Source organism: Culicoides brevitarsis, chromosome 3 (assembly GCF_036172545.1).
Source record: "Culicoides brevitarsis isolate CSIRO-B50_1 chromosome 3, AGI_CSIRO_Cbre_v1, whole genome shotgun sequence".
Taxonomy (NCBI): Eukaryota; Metazoa; Arthropoda; class Insecta; order Diptera; family Ceratopogonidae; genus Culicoides; species Culicoides brevitarsis.
The window spans coordinates 16,750,512-16,765,794 of record NC_087087.1 but is presented as its reverse complement, the minus strand read 5'-3'; the positions used below and the strand labels follow the sequence as shown (position 1 = coordinate 16,765,794).

The following is a 15,283-nucleotide window of genomic DNA, read 5'->3' as shown; positions in this document are numbered from 1 at the left end:
AAAAAAAAAATAAAATAAAATAAAATAAAATAAAATAAAATAAATAAAAATAATTAAAAATATTTTTTTAAAAAATAAAAAAATCTAAAAGGCCTAAGCCAATTAATTTAATTAATTAATTAGCATGACAAAATAAAATAATTAAATAATAAAATAAAATAATCAATTAATAAAAATAATAATTAATTAATTAATTAATAATAAATAATAAAAAAATACTAAAAAAATATTTAAAAAAATTTAAAATAATTTTTTTTTCGAAATTACTCTCATAACATATAAGATTCTAAAAAAAATTATGAAATATTTTTAAAAAATTGCAATTGCCTTATTCCATTAATTTTTTCCTAATTTTTAATAAATATTTCTTTTTTTTGTGTATAAATTCAAGCGCATCTTAAGCATTTTAAATCAACGTGTCTTCATCTTGTGCCTCAAAAAGCATCAACAACGACTGCTGCGATCCCGTTTTCTCATCCGGCGACAAAAATCCCGTCTGAAAACTATAATTATCACGATACCCCGATGTCGAGGACGTTTGCGAGACCGAATCCCACGAAACATCCGACACCGGTTTAATCGAAGCAACTGTCAATGCTGGCGGCGTGCTGATAACTGGCGTCGGACTAACCGTCGCTGTATTCGTGCCACTACTTGCGGGCGTGATAGTTGCCGTAGACACCGATGGCGGAGCTTCCTTCGACAGTTGCCCACTTGGGGGGAGATCACGATGACTCGGGCGCCCTCGTTTCAAGCGGAACGTTTTTCTACTTTGTGCCTTCGAACGTTGCAGTCTGTGCGGTTTTTGCGTTTCGCCGGAACTTTCGTCGGGACTTTCGGGCGAAAGGGGCGTGATTGAACGTTCGCCGCTCGAATGTCGAAATTCGACACTTTGAACGAATCGCAATCGAGGCGGATGGGCCTTGCCGCCCGTGTGAGAAGCCATTGCCGAGGAATAGGGTAGATGGGGGACACTTCCGCCCATCGGTTGGGACGAAGAAGCGGCGATAATTGTCGTTGAAGTGGTTGGAGTTGGTGTCGCGGACTGCGTTTCACTTGCGACGCCGGGTTCTTTGTTCGTCGTGGTCGAGCTGCTGGACAAGGATTCGCCTTTGGGCGGATTTAAGGTGTGTTGGGACAAAGTATCGCTTGGCGTATGTTGTCCGGCACTTCCGCTGCGTGAATCTTGGGTGATTCCCGATGATTGGGGACCTCCAGTGGCTTGTGGACCTTGCCCCGTGAGAATAGAAATCAATGAAGGACGTTGTTTCGAAGTGTTTTCGCTCGTGGGGATGTTCACAGACACCTCTCGTTTGTCCCGCGTCTCACCAATGACATCCCGATCGTAACGTCGTTCCTCCAACTCTTCCTTCAAATCACGCAACTCACGTGCCAAGTCGAGTAAAATAGCGCCACGTGATTTTACGCCGCCCGGAGGCATTTGCCCGCGAATTCTCTCACGAATTAAGAACTGCATGTGACGTTCGTGGTCCCCAATTGGCGGATGATAGATTTTATGCAAGATAAAAGGCATCAGAACCAGATAAAGAGGCGTCCTGTGAGTCACGGTGAACTCCAAAAAGTTCCAAAGCTCCGGCGCTGCTTCATTCCTGCGTCCCAAATCCCTCATAACGCGCACAATTCGGGGCCATTCGTTCGCGAGACGCGCCTCAAAGCAAATACTCAACGTTTTAAGTGCCAAAAATCCCGCTTGGTACAAAGAATTTGCAATTTTAGCGGGTCTCTTGGCGTCACGGGATCCCGTAAAGGTCAAAGATCCCGCACGAATATCCGGACCAACTCTATTACTTTGGATCTGCGCCGTTCTTCCCGCAGGCGGACTCATGGCATTCAAAATTGAAGTCACCAAAAACGAAATGTCGACTTGTTTGAGTTCGCCGACGTCGCTTACGCCGCGCCCACTGCAGATTTTCAGGCAAAGCGGGATAATTAAGTGCATGACGTACCCTTCGGCTTTTTCTTGGGATGCGAATTCCGCTTGACCGCCACAAATTTGCTCCAAACTGAAGCTTTCGACGGGTGACACGAGTTGTAAAGCGATTAGGCGAACGACAGTGGAACAGAAAAAGGCAGGCGGATGTTGCGACATGAGCGCGGCGCCGGCACTTGATACGGGTTCCGTCACTGTTCCGGGCTCGTTGATGATGAGATTCGTTAAATTCGCGAGAAGAGTCTTGACTTGTTGCCATAACAGGATGAAGGGATAACGAACGATCGTTTCGTGGATTCCCTTTAATAAACCAGCAGCTGCTTCCCAGTCGGTGTTGCGCTGAAAATTAAAAAAAAAAATAGTCAAAAAAATTATGAAAATTAAATTTTTAAAAAATTTAAAATTTAATTAAATTTTTAAAATATAATTTAATTTTAATTTAAAAAAAAATAATTTATTAAAATTTAATATTTCACTTTAAATTTAATAAATTAATTTAAATAAATAAATTACTTATTTTTTTTAAATTAAAATTAAATTAAATTTTTTTTAAATTTAAATTTTAATTAAAAAAAAAAAATTAATTTATTTAAATTAATTTAATAAAATTTTATATTTATTCAATTTTAAATTAAATTAAATTTTAATAAATTAATTTAAATAAATAAATTATTTTTTTTTAAATTAAAATAAAATTTTTTTTAATTTTTTTTAAATTAAAATTAATGGGGCAAAAAAAAAAAAAATTAATTTAAATTAATCCAAATTATTTTTATTCACTTTTTCAAAATTTTTAAATTTTAATAAATTTTTAAATTTTTTTTAATTTGAAAATTCGAAATTTTTGAAAAAAAAATTAAAAATTTATTTAAAATTTTCAACGGTTATTTTTAAAAAAATTTTTTTTATTTTTAATTTTTAAAATTCAGATAATTTTAAATCATCAAATTTAAAATTGAATAAATATAAAATTTTATTAAAAATAAAGTTTAAATAAAAAATTAAAATTTTAGCATTTTGTTGAAAATTATTTAAAAAACTTTTTAATTTAATTTTAATTTTAAAAAAATTATTTAAAAATTAAATTAAAATTAAATTAAATTAAATTTAATTTTTTTTTAAATTTAATTTTATATTTTAAAATTTAATTAAATTAAATTAAATTTTTAAAATTTTTTTATTTAAATTAATTTATTAAAATTTAATTTTTTATTTTAAATTGAATTAAATTTTAATAAATTAATTTAAATAAATAAAATTAATTTTTTTTAAAATTAAATGAAATTTTTAAAATTTAATTAAATTCTAATTTAAAAAAAAATAATTTATTTATTTAATTAATTTATTACAATTTAATTTAATTAAAAATTGAATAAATATTCATTCTTATGACGATTTCTGTTCATTTTTGGTTAAAAAAAAAATAAAAATAAATAAAAACCGTCACAAAATATTTTTAAAAAAATTTTTACCCTGATTGACGGCTTTTTCGATATCTTGATAAAAACTTTGTCCAATCGTCTCAAAATCGTTATCAACGACGGTCGCATCTTTTCGTCACCCCAATCCGCTCTCGGAAGCACACATTGCATATACTTTTGCAATCCGCGACATGCCATCGATTCCGGATCATACGGACTGACTTTCAGCAGCGAATGCGCGATATCCGCCAATCGCATGTGACACTTTTGATCCAAAATTTCCACAGGTTTGTTATCGGCACCCGGTTTCTTCCCCAGCTCCGCCAAACGTGTCGTTGATCGACTCAAAAAGTCGCCAACGAGCGAAAGTAGCACGTCACGCGGTCTCCGATACTCCGTTCGAACCATTTCCGAGTCTTCGACGGATTCCATCATAATTTTCGTGCGTCCCATGTCACTGACGTACTTTGAATGTGATTCCTCTTCGAAATCTAGCCCCGGAGAGCATGGCGGACCTCGACTACAATTGCGCTGCGATGAGCCTTTGTGCTCGGGACTGTTGCGATATGGACCGTTGTAGCTCCTAAAACAAAAAAATCGTTAAAATTCGCATAAAAATGATAAAAATCAAGAATTTACTTGGCAAGGCCTTCACAATTGTGCACCATAGTCCTCACACAAATCGCTAGCTGGAGAATTATGTCACGTTCGCACTTTCCCTCGAGCGGTACATAACTCGTGGATTGGATTTGTTGCAAGTAACACGGTAAAATTGCCTCGAGAATCACCTGCAAAAAAAAAGTGAATGTTATTCATTTGTGTGACGTAGCGACGTACAGAGCACGTAGAGGCATGGCGTGTGTTATGTAAACCCGTTTTGTGTACGACGCACGTTAAATACGCCGTTTAGCAGCGTTCATTCATATCCCGCTCTTAGCTCAATGGTAGAGCGAGTGACTGTAGACTGTTAAAGTAGTAATCACTAGGTTGCTAGTTCGATTCTGGCAGAGCGGAGATGAGGGCGATGGCCCATTTTTTGTTTTTTTTATTATTTTTTTTTATTTTAATTTTTTATTGATTTTTTGCTTTCTATTTTAATTTTTTTGGTATTTTTCTATCAATCCATGAATTAATTAAGAATTAATTTAATTATTTTTTTTTATTATTTTTTTTTAATTTTAATATTTTTAATTTGAATTTTATTCTATTTATATTTTATTTTTGTTTTCTTATTTAATTATTATTTTATATTTTTAATCAAATAGGTAACGAATTAATTTTTTTTATTTTAATTTTTAGTAATTTTAAAAAAATTGTATTTAATTTAAAAATTTAATTAAATTTAATTTTGTCTATTAATTTTAATATTTTTTTAATATTATTTTTTAAATTTAATTATTAAATTTAATTTATTTTTATTATTATTTTTTATTTTATTTTTAATTTTTTGTGTATATTTTTAAAATAATTTTTTGAAAACTTACCAACATTTGATATCCTCGAGTACTTTCAGCGGAGTAAGAAACAGTCATTTGCTGGAAATATTATATTTTTTTAGTATTCGAATTTGAATTTTTTTTAGTAATTCGAGATTTGTTTAAAAAATTACAAAAAATTACAAAAAAAATGAAAAAAAAAATAAAAATTTGAGGTAAAAAATTAAAATATTTAAAGAAAAAAAATTGAAATTAAATTTATGACAATAAAATTTTAAAAAATAAAATCCAGAAATTTTTTACAAAAAAAAAAATTAAATTAAATGAAATAAAAAATGGTACGATAAAATATTTTAGAGAAAAAATTTAAAAAATTCATTTAAAAAAAATTATTGTCAATTTAAAAAAATATATGTTTTTTAACATTTTTCTTAATTTTTTGATAAAAAATTGATTGAAATTATAAAAAAAAAACAACTGAACTTGCTTTGTTGTAAAATTCATTGATTTGCATTAAAAAAATGGCATGATAAAATAAATAATAAAATAAAATTTTGAATAAAATAATTATTATTTTATTTATTTTTTTTTTTTGTAAATTAAATAAAAATTAATTAAAGTCGCTTAAATTATTGAATTATTTTTTTTAATTTAATTTAAAATTCGATAAAATAAATTAAATTAATCATATAAAAGGCCCTAAATTTTTGTAACTCATTTCCTAATAAAAACTTGTAAAGAAGAACCTTAGTTCAAGAAAATAATTTAATTAAAAATCTAATATGTAGTATCAAGATTCTTTTTAGAAAATGAAAAATCAATAATTTTCTTTTCGTCTTTCTTTAAAAAAAATAAAAATTAATAAATTTTTTTCGCAATTTTCTTTTCCTACCGAAATTAGTGATTTTTTTTTAAATATTATTTTGTTTAAAATTTTTATCCAAAAACAAATATTTTGCATAAATCAATTAAAAAAGAATTTAAAATAAAAATACAAAAATTAACTTAAAAATGCAAGAAAACTTACACAAAGAGTGATACAATCCATAACTCCAACCATCTCATCTTCATCATGATAACAAAAATCGATCGCTTTCAAAGGTTTTGGCTCCTTCACCAACTCAGCAATATTCAATGGATCCGGCGACGGTGTCTCCAAACTCAAAAGCAGGTTAAACAAGCAACTCGACTGCACTTTATGCGCTTCTCCGTAATACCCGTCCTCATCTGTGTCCAAAATGGAACTCACCGAGCCAAACATTTGCAAAATAAAGGGCTTCCGATTCATCAAATAAAACTGCTTGACGGCATATTCGATCGTTGTGGTCACAAGTTTGTTCGTTTGGTGCAACGAGTAGATTTGCAGCAACGTCGGCATGATCATAAAATATCCCGAAGTCGAGAAAATATTCTTAAAATTAAACGCGGCATTGATAAAAGTCGCCATCACGTAACGCATGATGCACGAATCCTCGGAATGAAGTAACGCAGCGCCCGACAAGACGTTCAAGAAGAGCTGAATATCCGCCGAATACGCGAAATTTCCCGCCATGGCTTCGAACATGCGAGCGATGAGACGAACCCACATGAATTTGTGGAGAACATCGAGGCCCAAGAGTTCTTTGCCCAATTCGCCGCCTTGATAGAGATCCAAGTCCGCTTCGAGAGCTTTTCGCGGAAATGAGGGAAGTTTCATCAGTTCTTCGTGCAAAAATACGACGCGTTGCACGACCATGTCGACATTTTTGAGAATGGCCCACGTTAAATGGACTTTTCCGATTTCCACAAATTTTCGCAGGAGCTCTTGTCGTTGAAGGGCCAGGAAAGCTTCGTCTTGCCGCATTTCCACGAGACGGAGTTGCGGGTATTGGGAGCGTTTGAAGAAGTACAAGTCACGAACGTACCAATTTGGGTTCAGAATTTGCTCTAAAAAATGAAATTTTTGAGCAAAAAATTAAAATTTTCGTGAAGAAATGAAAATTTTTGACAAGAAATGAAAATTTTTGACCATGCATATATTGAAAGTAAACCAAAGATTGAAATTTTTATCGAAAAAAATTTAAGTTTTTGTCAAGAGAATTTTTTTTTTCTAAATATTACAAAAGAAATTAATTTTGGACGAAAATCTGAAGTTTTTGTCGAAAAATTGAAAATTTTGTGGAAAAAATTGAAATTTTTGATGATAAAATTGAAATTTTTAAGCAAAAGATTAAAATTTTCATCAAGAAATGAACATTTTTGACCAAAAAATTCAATTTTGACTTCAAAAAATTAAAATTTTGATCTAAAAATCAAAATTTTTGACGAAGAATTGAAGTTTTCGTTCAAAAAAAATAAAAATTTTACCAAAAAAATATTTTTTTTTTATAAATTGAAAATCTTTTGACAAAAAATTGAAAATTTTGATGAAAGTTGAATGTTTTTTCGAAAAAATTGAAGTTTTTGATCAGAAAATTTAAATAGGTGACCGAAAATTTGAATTTTTGTTAAAAAAATTTAAATTTCTAGAAAAAAATTTTGTACGAAAATCTGAAGTTTTTGTCGAAAAAATTGAAATTTTTGATCAGAAAATTGGAGTTTTTAACCGAAAAATCAAAATTTTTCTTAAAAACTTAAAATTTTTAACAATAAGTTAAAATTTTTGACGAAAAAAATTCTTACGTGTCTTATAATCGACGAGATAATGCGTGTTATGAAGTTTTTCTTCGATCCCAAAAAAGTCCAAGGACTCTCGGAGCAACGCTAAGAACTGCGTATCCTCTTGAACCGGGAATTGTGATGGAATTCCGCACTCATCTTTGCCTAAAAACCAAAAATTTTACAAAAATCCTTAAAAAACCTCAAAAAATCTCACCTTCTGGTCCATGCACGACAATTTTCTTCGCCGACGGCACATTCGCTGTCAATAAAATCGACGCATCGCACTGTTCCTTCCGCAAAATCTGCTTCAAGTCCTTAAACATGATGCCGTGCACGCTATGAACGATCATCCAAATAATCGAGAGTGCTGATCCGACCATTTGAAGTCCATTTTCGTGACTGGAACGCACGTAAAACATCACATAGCCGATCAAATAATTGTACAACGTGAACGCTGCCTGCTGCGGAAGTCGCGGAACGAATCTTATGAGATGTCGCAAAAGTTTGAACATTTGGTCTTGACGATCGCGAGTCAATTTTTCCAGGACAAAACGAAGGAAAAGGGCAGAATCTTCGACGAGACAAGTCCAAATGACTTGGTAAGCGACTTCGTACACGGATTGACCGTCGTTGCCGACTTGCGCGTCGTCCAGGGAGTTGACGATGAGCATCACGGAGGAACAGAGACATGATGGGAACAAGGAGTGGGCGGCATGGAGATGCATTGCTGAACGGGCACCTTCTTCCTCTTCTGTTGAATTAAAAAAAATGAAAAATAATTTGAATTAAATGTTAAAAATAGTGAAAAATTGTTTAAATTTAAAAATATTTTTTTTAAAGAAATATTGAAGTGTAATTAAAAAATAATTAAATTGTAAAATAAATTTTTAATTTTTTTTCTAATTTTTGGTAAATTTTAAAAATATCTAAAGGATACTTAAAATGTGGGAAATTTAAAAAAAATATCAAAATTTTTGTTAAAATTAGTAAAAAAAGTCAATTAATTTTTTTGACAAAAAATCGTCAAATTTTTTATTTTCAATATTTTTGTTTTAATATTTTTTTATATTTAATAAATTTTAATTTAAAAAAATATTATAAGGCTAAAATAAAAAAAAAATATTAATTAAATAAATAAATTAAATTAAAAAAAATTAATAAATAAATTAAAAAATAAAAATTAAATTTAAGAAATTTTTTAAAAATGTTCTTTAATTAATTAATGACTTTAATTTTTTTTAATTTTCAGTGTGAAAAATTTTTTTGTTGATATAAGAAATATATTAATATTAAACAAAAATAAAAAAAAATAAAATAAATAAAAATTGGCCAAAAAAATGCAATAAAATATTGAAAAACTAGCTGAAAAATTTTAAAATTATTTGAAAATATCAAAAAAAAAAAATTATAAATATTTCAAAATAATTTCTTTAAATTTTTATCGTTTTATTTTATTGATTATTTTTTTTTATTTTTTAGGGCTCTGAATTTTTATTTTTAGTTAAAATAAATATTTATATTAAAAATAATTGTTTTTTTTGAAAAAAATATTCAATTTGTTTAAAAAAAAAAATAAATTAAAAAGGCTAAAAAAAATAAGTAAAAAATTTTTTAAACTAATTCTCATTGAAAAACCTAAAAATTCTAAAAAAATTTAAATTTAATTAATTAATCTAATGAATTTAAATTTATTTAAATTAATTAATTTAAATTTATTTTAATTAATTAATTTAATTTAATTCTAAAAATTTTTAAATTTAGTAATTAAAATTAATATTTTTTTTATTTTTTTCATTATCAAAACATTTTTAAAAAATTTCTTAAATTTAATTTTAGATTTATATCGGTCGTCATTTAATATTTTTTATTTTTGTCTTAAAATAATTTTTTTAAATTAAAATTTATTCAATATAAAAAAATGTTAAAACAAAAATAAATAAAAATTTTGACAATTTTTTGTTAATTAAATTTCACAGAATTAAAAAATTTTCTTTTTAAAAAACTAAAAAAAATATAAAAAAAAAATTAAAAAATTCTGACCTTCCAGATGATCCTCGCCCGGCATATGATCAATTCCGGGTGCATGGGCAGCTTGTTGCGTAATCGCAATTGTCGTTATCAGAAAACTTTGCCTCTCCGCTCTCTGCTTGTCTTCCTGCAACTGAATCGCATGTTTAATCGCTTCTGTTTGCTGCTTTTTCCTCGTTTTCGTCGCCGTCACCAACGATCGATGCCTTTCCTGATCCAACGTGACTTCCATATTTTGCTGTCTTGGACTCCACGGCGGATCCACAACCGGCAAACTTTCAATCCCGATTTTGGGCGAAGGAAGTGTAAATTCGATGCCGGGCGGCGGAACCTTAAACGAAACATGAGCCGCTTCTTCCATTCGAGGCCACACCTGGAAGCGACTCTTCCACAAAACTTGATATCGCAAAATGGCGCCAATTCGCACGTTCGGGTCTTTGTGCTTCAAGGCTTTTTGCATGATTTCCGTGGTGCAACTTGGCGCACGAACCGAGCCCAAAATGAAAACGGAAGCTGAAGCAGCTGCCAATTCTTGATCTGGCTCTAGAAGTAATTCCCATGCCGATGGCACCACTTCGACAAATTGGTCCTCCGTCATGATCGCCGCTCCCTTGAGAATTGTCGCCATTGGCACGTGAAACAAGTCGCGAATGTGATTTTTGATGTATTTCAAAATCAACGGAGTTTCTTTGGATTTTTTGACTTCCGGTTTTTGATTTAAAATCGAAGCAGCACTCGCTCCATCGTCGTCTAAATTAATTTTGTCGCGTCGTGACATGCTGTCTTTGCGTCGTGAGGGCGACGTTTGAGACGAACTTTGGTCCGAAACTTTCCGCCCGCCACGCGAAGTTCGTTCCCGCCTTCCGCTCATCTTTGCTTGTTCCGTACTTGCTGAATATGCATTCGGCACGAGACCAAACTCCTCTCCGTGCACCTAAAAAAAATAAATTTAAAGAGAGAAAAATCACTCAATTTATTTTTAGACAAGTGAAAGTTGAAAAAAAAAACTTAAAAAAAAATTTAAATGAAAAAAAAATATTTTGGTAAAAAATTTGAGTTATGGCTACTGTGAGAATCGAACTCACGACCTTCTGTTTACGAGACAGACGCACTGCCTCTGTGCAAAGCAGCCACTTATTTGTAGGAAAGTCTAGAACCATTCAAGAACGCCGCTCTCACACACGTACTTGGTCACTCAATTTTCACTCATGCGAAGTCGGTAAAGTAGAAATTCGAGAGCGTAGGGGAAAATGGGGCAGTTTGGTAAAATCAAATATGGGGCAAAATTAAAAATGGGGTAAAATAAAAAAAAAATTTTTTTGACCTAAAAAATAACTTTTTGTAGTGTTTCCAGGACTTTTTGAGCGATTTTTGGTCATTAAGAGAATAAATTTAATATTTTAAAAATATTTTTGAATTTTTTTTTGTAATTTTTTAAAGTTTTTGAATATCAAACGTTAATATTAATAATTTTTAAAAAAAATTTGAGATAATTTTTTTTTAATTTTGATCATTTTAAAATTATTTTGGTCACGTGACTTAAAAAAAATCTTTTACATTTCAATAGAAAACGTCTTATTGAAGCAAATTTTCGAATGATTTTATCGTAAACAGTAATTTTTCATGATTTTCTAATCAAAAAAGCCAGAAAATGACAAAATTATATTTTTTTCCCTTAATTTTTTCGACAAAATCGGACAAATCTGATAAAAAATGGATATATTAAATTTATTCGTCTTTAAAAATAGTTAAAAAAAAAAGATTCTCAAAATGACAAATTCTTTAATGGATTTTTTTTTGTCTTCGAAAATTAACGTTACTCACCTTTCGAATTGCCTTAATGAGCCGACTTGCTGATCGCATATGTCTCCTATAGCAATACGGATGGCAATAATTTTGATGAGTACAGTAAAAATTGAAAGAATTTAAGACTTCGATGACTGCCTTCATCCATGGGAAATTTTTTCCAGTGTCATCTGCGTCATCTAAAATTAAATTTTGATCGAATTTTAATGAAAATCTTTGTAAAAATTTTAAAAAAATCTATTTTTTACCGTTTTCTTCTTTCGTATTTGGTGACTCTGGTGGCTGATCATCACTTAAAACACCGGGAGACTCTTCACCGCCACTGTGTTGACCTGCTTCGGAGTTGTCGCTACGATCGGAGAGTGATGAGACCTTTCGTCGTGATTGTATTGAATCAGTTCGTTTGACGGAATCTAAAAAAGAAAAAAAAAATTAAAAATTAATTAATTATTAAAATTAAAATTAAAATTAAAATTAAAATTAAAATTAAAATTAAAATTAAAATTAAAATTAAAATTAAAATTAAAATTAAAATTAAAATTAAAATTAAAATTAAAATTAAAATTAAAATTAAAATTAAAATTAAAATTAAAATTAAAATTAAAATTAAAATTAAAATTAAAATTAAAATTAAAATTAAAATTAAAATTAAAATTAAAATTAAAATTAAAATTAAAATTAAAATTAAAATTAAAATTAAAATTAAAATTAAAATTAAAATTAAAATTAAAATTAAAATTAAAATTAAAATTAAAATTAAAATTAAAATTAAAATTAAAATTAAAATTAAAATTAAAATTAAAATTAAAATTAAAATTAAAATTAAAATTAAAATTAAAATTAAAATTAAAATTAAAATTAAAATTAAAATTAAAATTAAAATTAAAATTAAAATTAAAATTAAAATTAAAATTAAAATTAAAATTAAAATTAAAATTAAAATTAAAATTAAAATTAAAATTAAAATTAAAATTAAAATTAAAATTAAAATTAAAATTAAAATTAAAATTAAAATTAAAATTAAAATTAAAATTAAAATTAAAATTAAAATTAAAATTAAAATTAAAATTAAAATTAAAATTAAAATTAAAATTAAAATTAAAATTAAAATTAAAATTAAAATTAAAATTAAAATTAAAATTAAAATTAAAATTAAAATTAAAATTAAAATTAAAATTAAAATTAAAATTAAAATTAAAATTAAAATTAAAATTAAAATTAAAATTAAAATTAAAATTAAAATTAAAATTAAAATTAAAATTAAAATTAAAATTAAAATTAAAATTAAAATTAAAATTAAAATTAAAATTAAAATTAAAATTAAAATTAAAATTAAAATTAATTAAAATTTTTTTTTACTCACATTCTTGTTCCAGTTCCTTTTCGCCTTTTGTGCCGCGTCGCAACTTCAAAGAACGTCGTTTGAAAGATCCTCCCGTGCCAACTGCTGTTCCTCGTCGCAACAAAAACGGTCGAACTGTGGCAACGGGACGTCTTGATTGCAATTCCTCGCCTTGCATCGTGAGAGTTGTATTGCTACTTGCCTCAGATTCATTATCCGGCTCATGAAGAACGAACGAAATTTTACGTTCTGTTGGTCCATCAGCTCCAGCAATGGATTGCAAGCTCTGAGCCGATGCCTGCGAATGTCCCATGGAGCTCAATGCCATTGACCATCGTCGATTTGCTTCTTTGTAAGTTTTTTCCCACGGCGCCAGCTTTTCTTTGGTCGACATTCGCGACGCTTTCGGGATCGTTTGGTACGTTTCTCGCAAAAATGCCGTAATTTCGAGCAAAACGATGCAAGCCACCAATTTCAGTGCGGGAGGACAATCATTTCCGCGTGGATTTACCGAAATGTCGTCCAAAAAGTCCTCTTCCTCGTCTTGTTGCACGAGCAATTTTTGACGTTCGATGTCTGTCAAGCCGGAGTTCATGTGTTCGAAAGATGCTTTTTCGATGTTCACCAAGTCTTCGAGACGATGTCCGATTGCTTCGGCCCATTGATGGAACATTTTGCCGGCGCCACGTTGCAAAGTGTGAATGCGACGCGCGTTTTGAGCCGTCGATTGGCGATGATTTTGACCGATGTTTGGGGCTGAGGGGCGGAAATTCGCCAAATTGTGTTTCATCCAGCTGGGCCATTGGTTTCTGTTGCACAAGTGAACGTAATGGGAACACTCGATGAGGATCGTGGCACGGGCGATGATGGGTGCTTGTGGCTAAAATAGAAAAAAAAAATTAAAATAATATTTTGAATTATGTTTAAATTAAATATTAAAATAATTTTAGAGGTAAAAATAAAAAAAAAAATAAAAATTAATTGAATAATTTATATTAATAGGTAATTTATTTTTATTTTAGAAAAAAAATATTAAAAAAATATAAAAATATATAAAAATATATAAAAAAATATAAAAAAATAATAAATGAAAATTAATTTTAAAAAATAATTATAGATAAAAATTCAATTAAAAGTTTAAAATTTTATTTAATTAAATTTTTTTATAAAAAAAATGAAAAATAATAATATAAAAAATAAAATTATTCCTTTTAAAAAATTAATTAAAATTTAAGAAAAAATTAAAAATATTTTTAAAATTTTTTTTTGGTTGAAAATTATTTTTTTATATATTTTATAAATAATTTTCAGAAAATAATTTTAAAAAAATTAATGCTCCAAGGCAGGATCGAACTACCGATCTTCTGATTACAAGTCAGACGCCTTACCGCTTGGCCATTGGAGCACGTTGAGTCTGTAGATGCCCAATTCACAAGCGATAGTTTTTTTTTTAATTTCGACTATTTTACGTCGACGCTTACGTCACTCGTTGCTTGTACAAGTGTTTTTAAATTAATTTTTACTCACCAAATCAAGAACTGCCGCGATCAACTGAGGATCGGGAATCGATCCGGGAGCACAAGTTTCGAGTAAAAATGAGAAACGAAGCATTCCATCACGCAGCGGCTCAGTTGGGATCAAAAATCTTTCTTTCAAGACGACAACTTCGGAATCGCGGGGACCTTCTCCGGTGTCGTACGAGCTTTTACGACTGAAATCTAAAAGAAAAAAAAAATTATTAAAAAAGTTCATTAGTTTTTTTTTAAATTTTTTAAAAATTTAATTTAATTTTTTTTTAATTTTTAAAAAATTTTTAAAATTAAATTTTTTTTTAAGTTAATTAATTAATTTTTTTTATTTATATATAATTTATTTTTTTTTTAAATTTATTTTTTTTATTTTTTAAAATAATTTTTAAACAAAATTTTTAGGAAAACTTACAACTTCCACACGTATCATCCTGTCCCATAGCTCCTTTTTTCTTCCCTTTTCCGATGCCAAATCGTCCCAATCTCCGTTCGACACGTCTTCGAGCTCTCTGCAACGATCTTCCAATGCCATCATTCGGTCTTCCGCGCTGCTGAGTCGTGCACATCGAACTTTTGCGACTAAACGTGTTAATTTCCGACGTAAAAGCTCCCGTTTCGATGTCAACGGAGGATTTTTTGTCTTTCGATCCACGGAACCATCGCACAATGCCACTCAATTTTCCACCAGTCTGAGTCTTGTCGGAGCTCGAAGTCGAATCCGAGAGAAGAGCCTTTTCGCTGTGACGCGGCGTGAGAATTGGACGAGCTCCTTTGCGTTTCATGATGCCGGGCGAGTCTTTTGAGAAGAAATGCTCCTCCATTACTTCGGTTTCGAGGAAACTCTGTGAAAAAAGGAATTTTAAAGTGTTAGTAAAATTTAATTTTAGAATAAAATTAATTAATGTTTTTATTTATAAATGAAATTTATTAATTTTGAACCTAATCATTAATAAAAAAAAACAAATAAAAAAATTAATTTTAATTTTTTTTTTCAATTTTTTTTTTTAATTTTAATAAACTTTTAATACCTAGGTAATTATTTTATTTTTTTCAATTTTAATTAATTTTTAAATCATTTTAATATAATTAAAAATTAAAACTAATGAATCTCACATTAATTTAATTTTTAT

The 15,283-nt window shown here is 29.0% G+C and overlaps 1 protein-coding gene and 3 non-coding genes across 4 annotated transcripts in view; 1 reads left to right on the top strand and 3 right to left on the bottom strand.

Annotated features, from left to right (window-relative positions):
* Positions 1–406: 406 nt before the first annotated feature.
* Positions 407–15,283, bottom strand: part of LOC134836033 (protein unc-80 homolog) — a 35,745-nt gene continuing 20,868 nt past the window's right edge. The window contains exons 15-27 of the mRNA XM_063851155.1: positions 14,566–14,995; positions 14,152–14,342; positions 12,646–13,504; positions 11,531–11,695; positions 11,301–11,461; positions 9,489–10,410; positions 7,663–8,199; positions 7,470–7,610; positions 5,836–6,734; positions 4,857–4,907; positions 4,012–4,160; positions 3,424–3,955; positions 407–2,290 (exon numbers count right to left, since the gene is read on the bottom strand). Of these exons, the coding sequence (XP_063707225.1) occupies positions 407–2,290; positions 3,424–3,955; positions 4,012–4,160; positions 4,857–4,907; positions 5,836–6,734; positions 7,470–7,610; positions 7,663–8,199; positions 9,489–10,410; positions 11,301–11,461; positions 11,531–11,695; positions 12,646–13,504; positions 14,152–14,342; positions 14,566–14,995 (6,921 nt within the window). The remainder of the gene's footprint in view (positions 2,291–3,423; positions 3,956–4,011; positions 4,161–4,856; positions 4,908–5,835; positions 6,735–7,469; positions 7,611–7,662; positions 8,200–9,488; positions 10,411–11,300; positions 11,462–11,530; positions 11,696–12,645; positions 13,505–14,151; positions 14,343–14,565; positions 14,996–15,283) is intronic.
* Positions 4,300–4,386, top strand: Trnay-gua (transfer RNA tyrosine (anticodon GUA)). Its single transcript is given in 2 exon segments — positions 4,300–4,335; positions 4,351–4,386. It is a non-coding gene; the product is annotated as a tRNA-Tyr (tRNA).
* On the bottom strand, positions 10,537–10,608 carry Trnat-cgu (transfer RNA threonine (anticodon CGU)). The gene has a single exon. It is a non-coding gene; the product is annotated as a tRNA-Thr (tRNA).
* Positions 13,958–14,029, bottom strand: Trnat-ugu (transfer RNA threonine (anticodon UGU)). Its single transcript has one exon. It is a non-coding gene; the product is annotated as a tRNA-Thr (tRNA).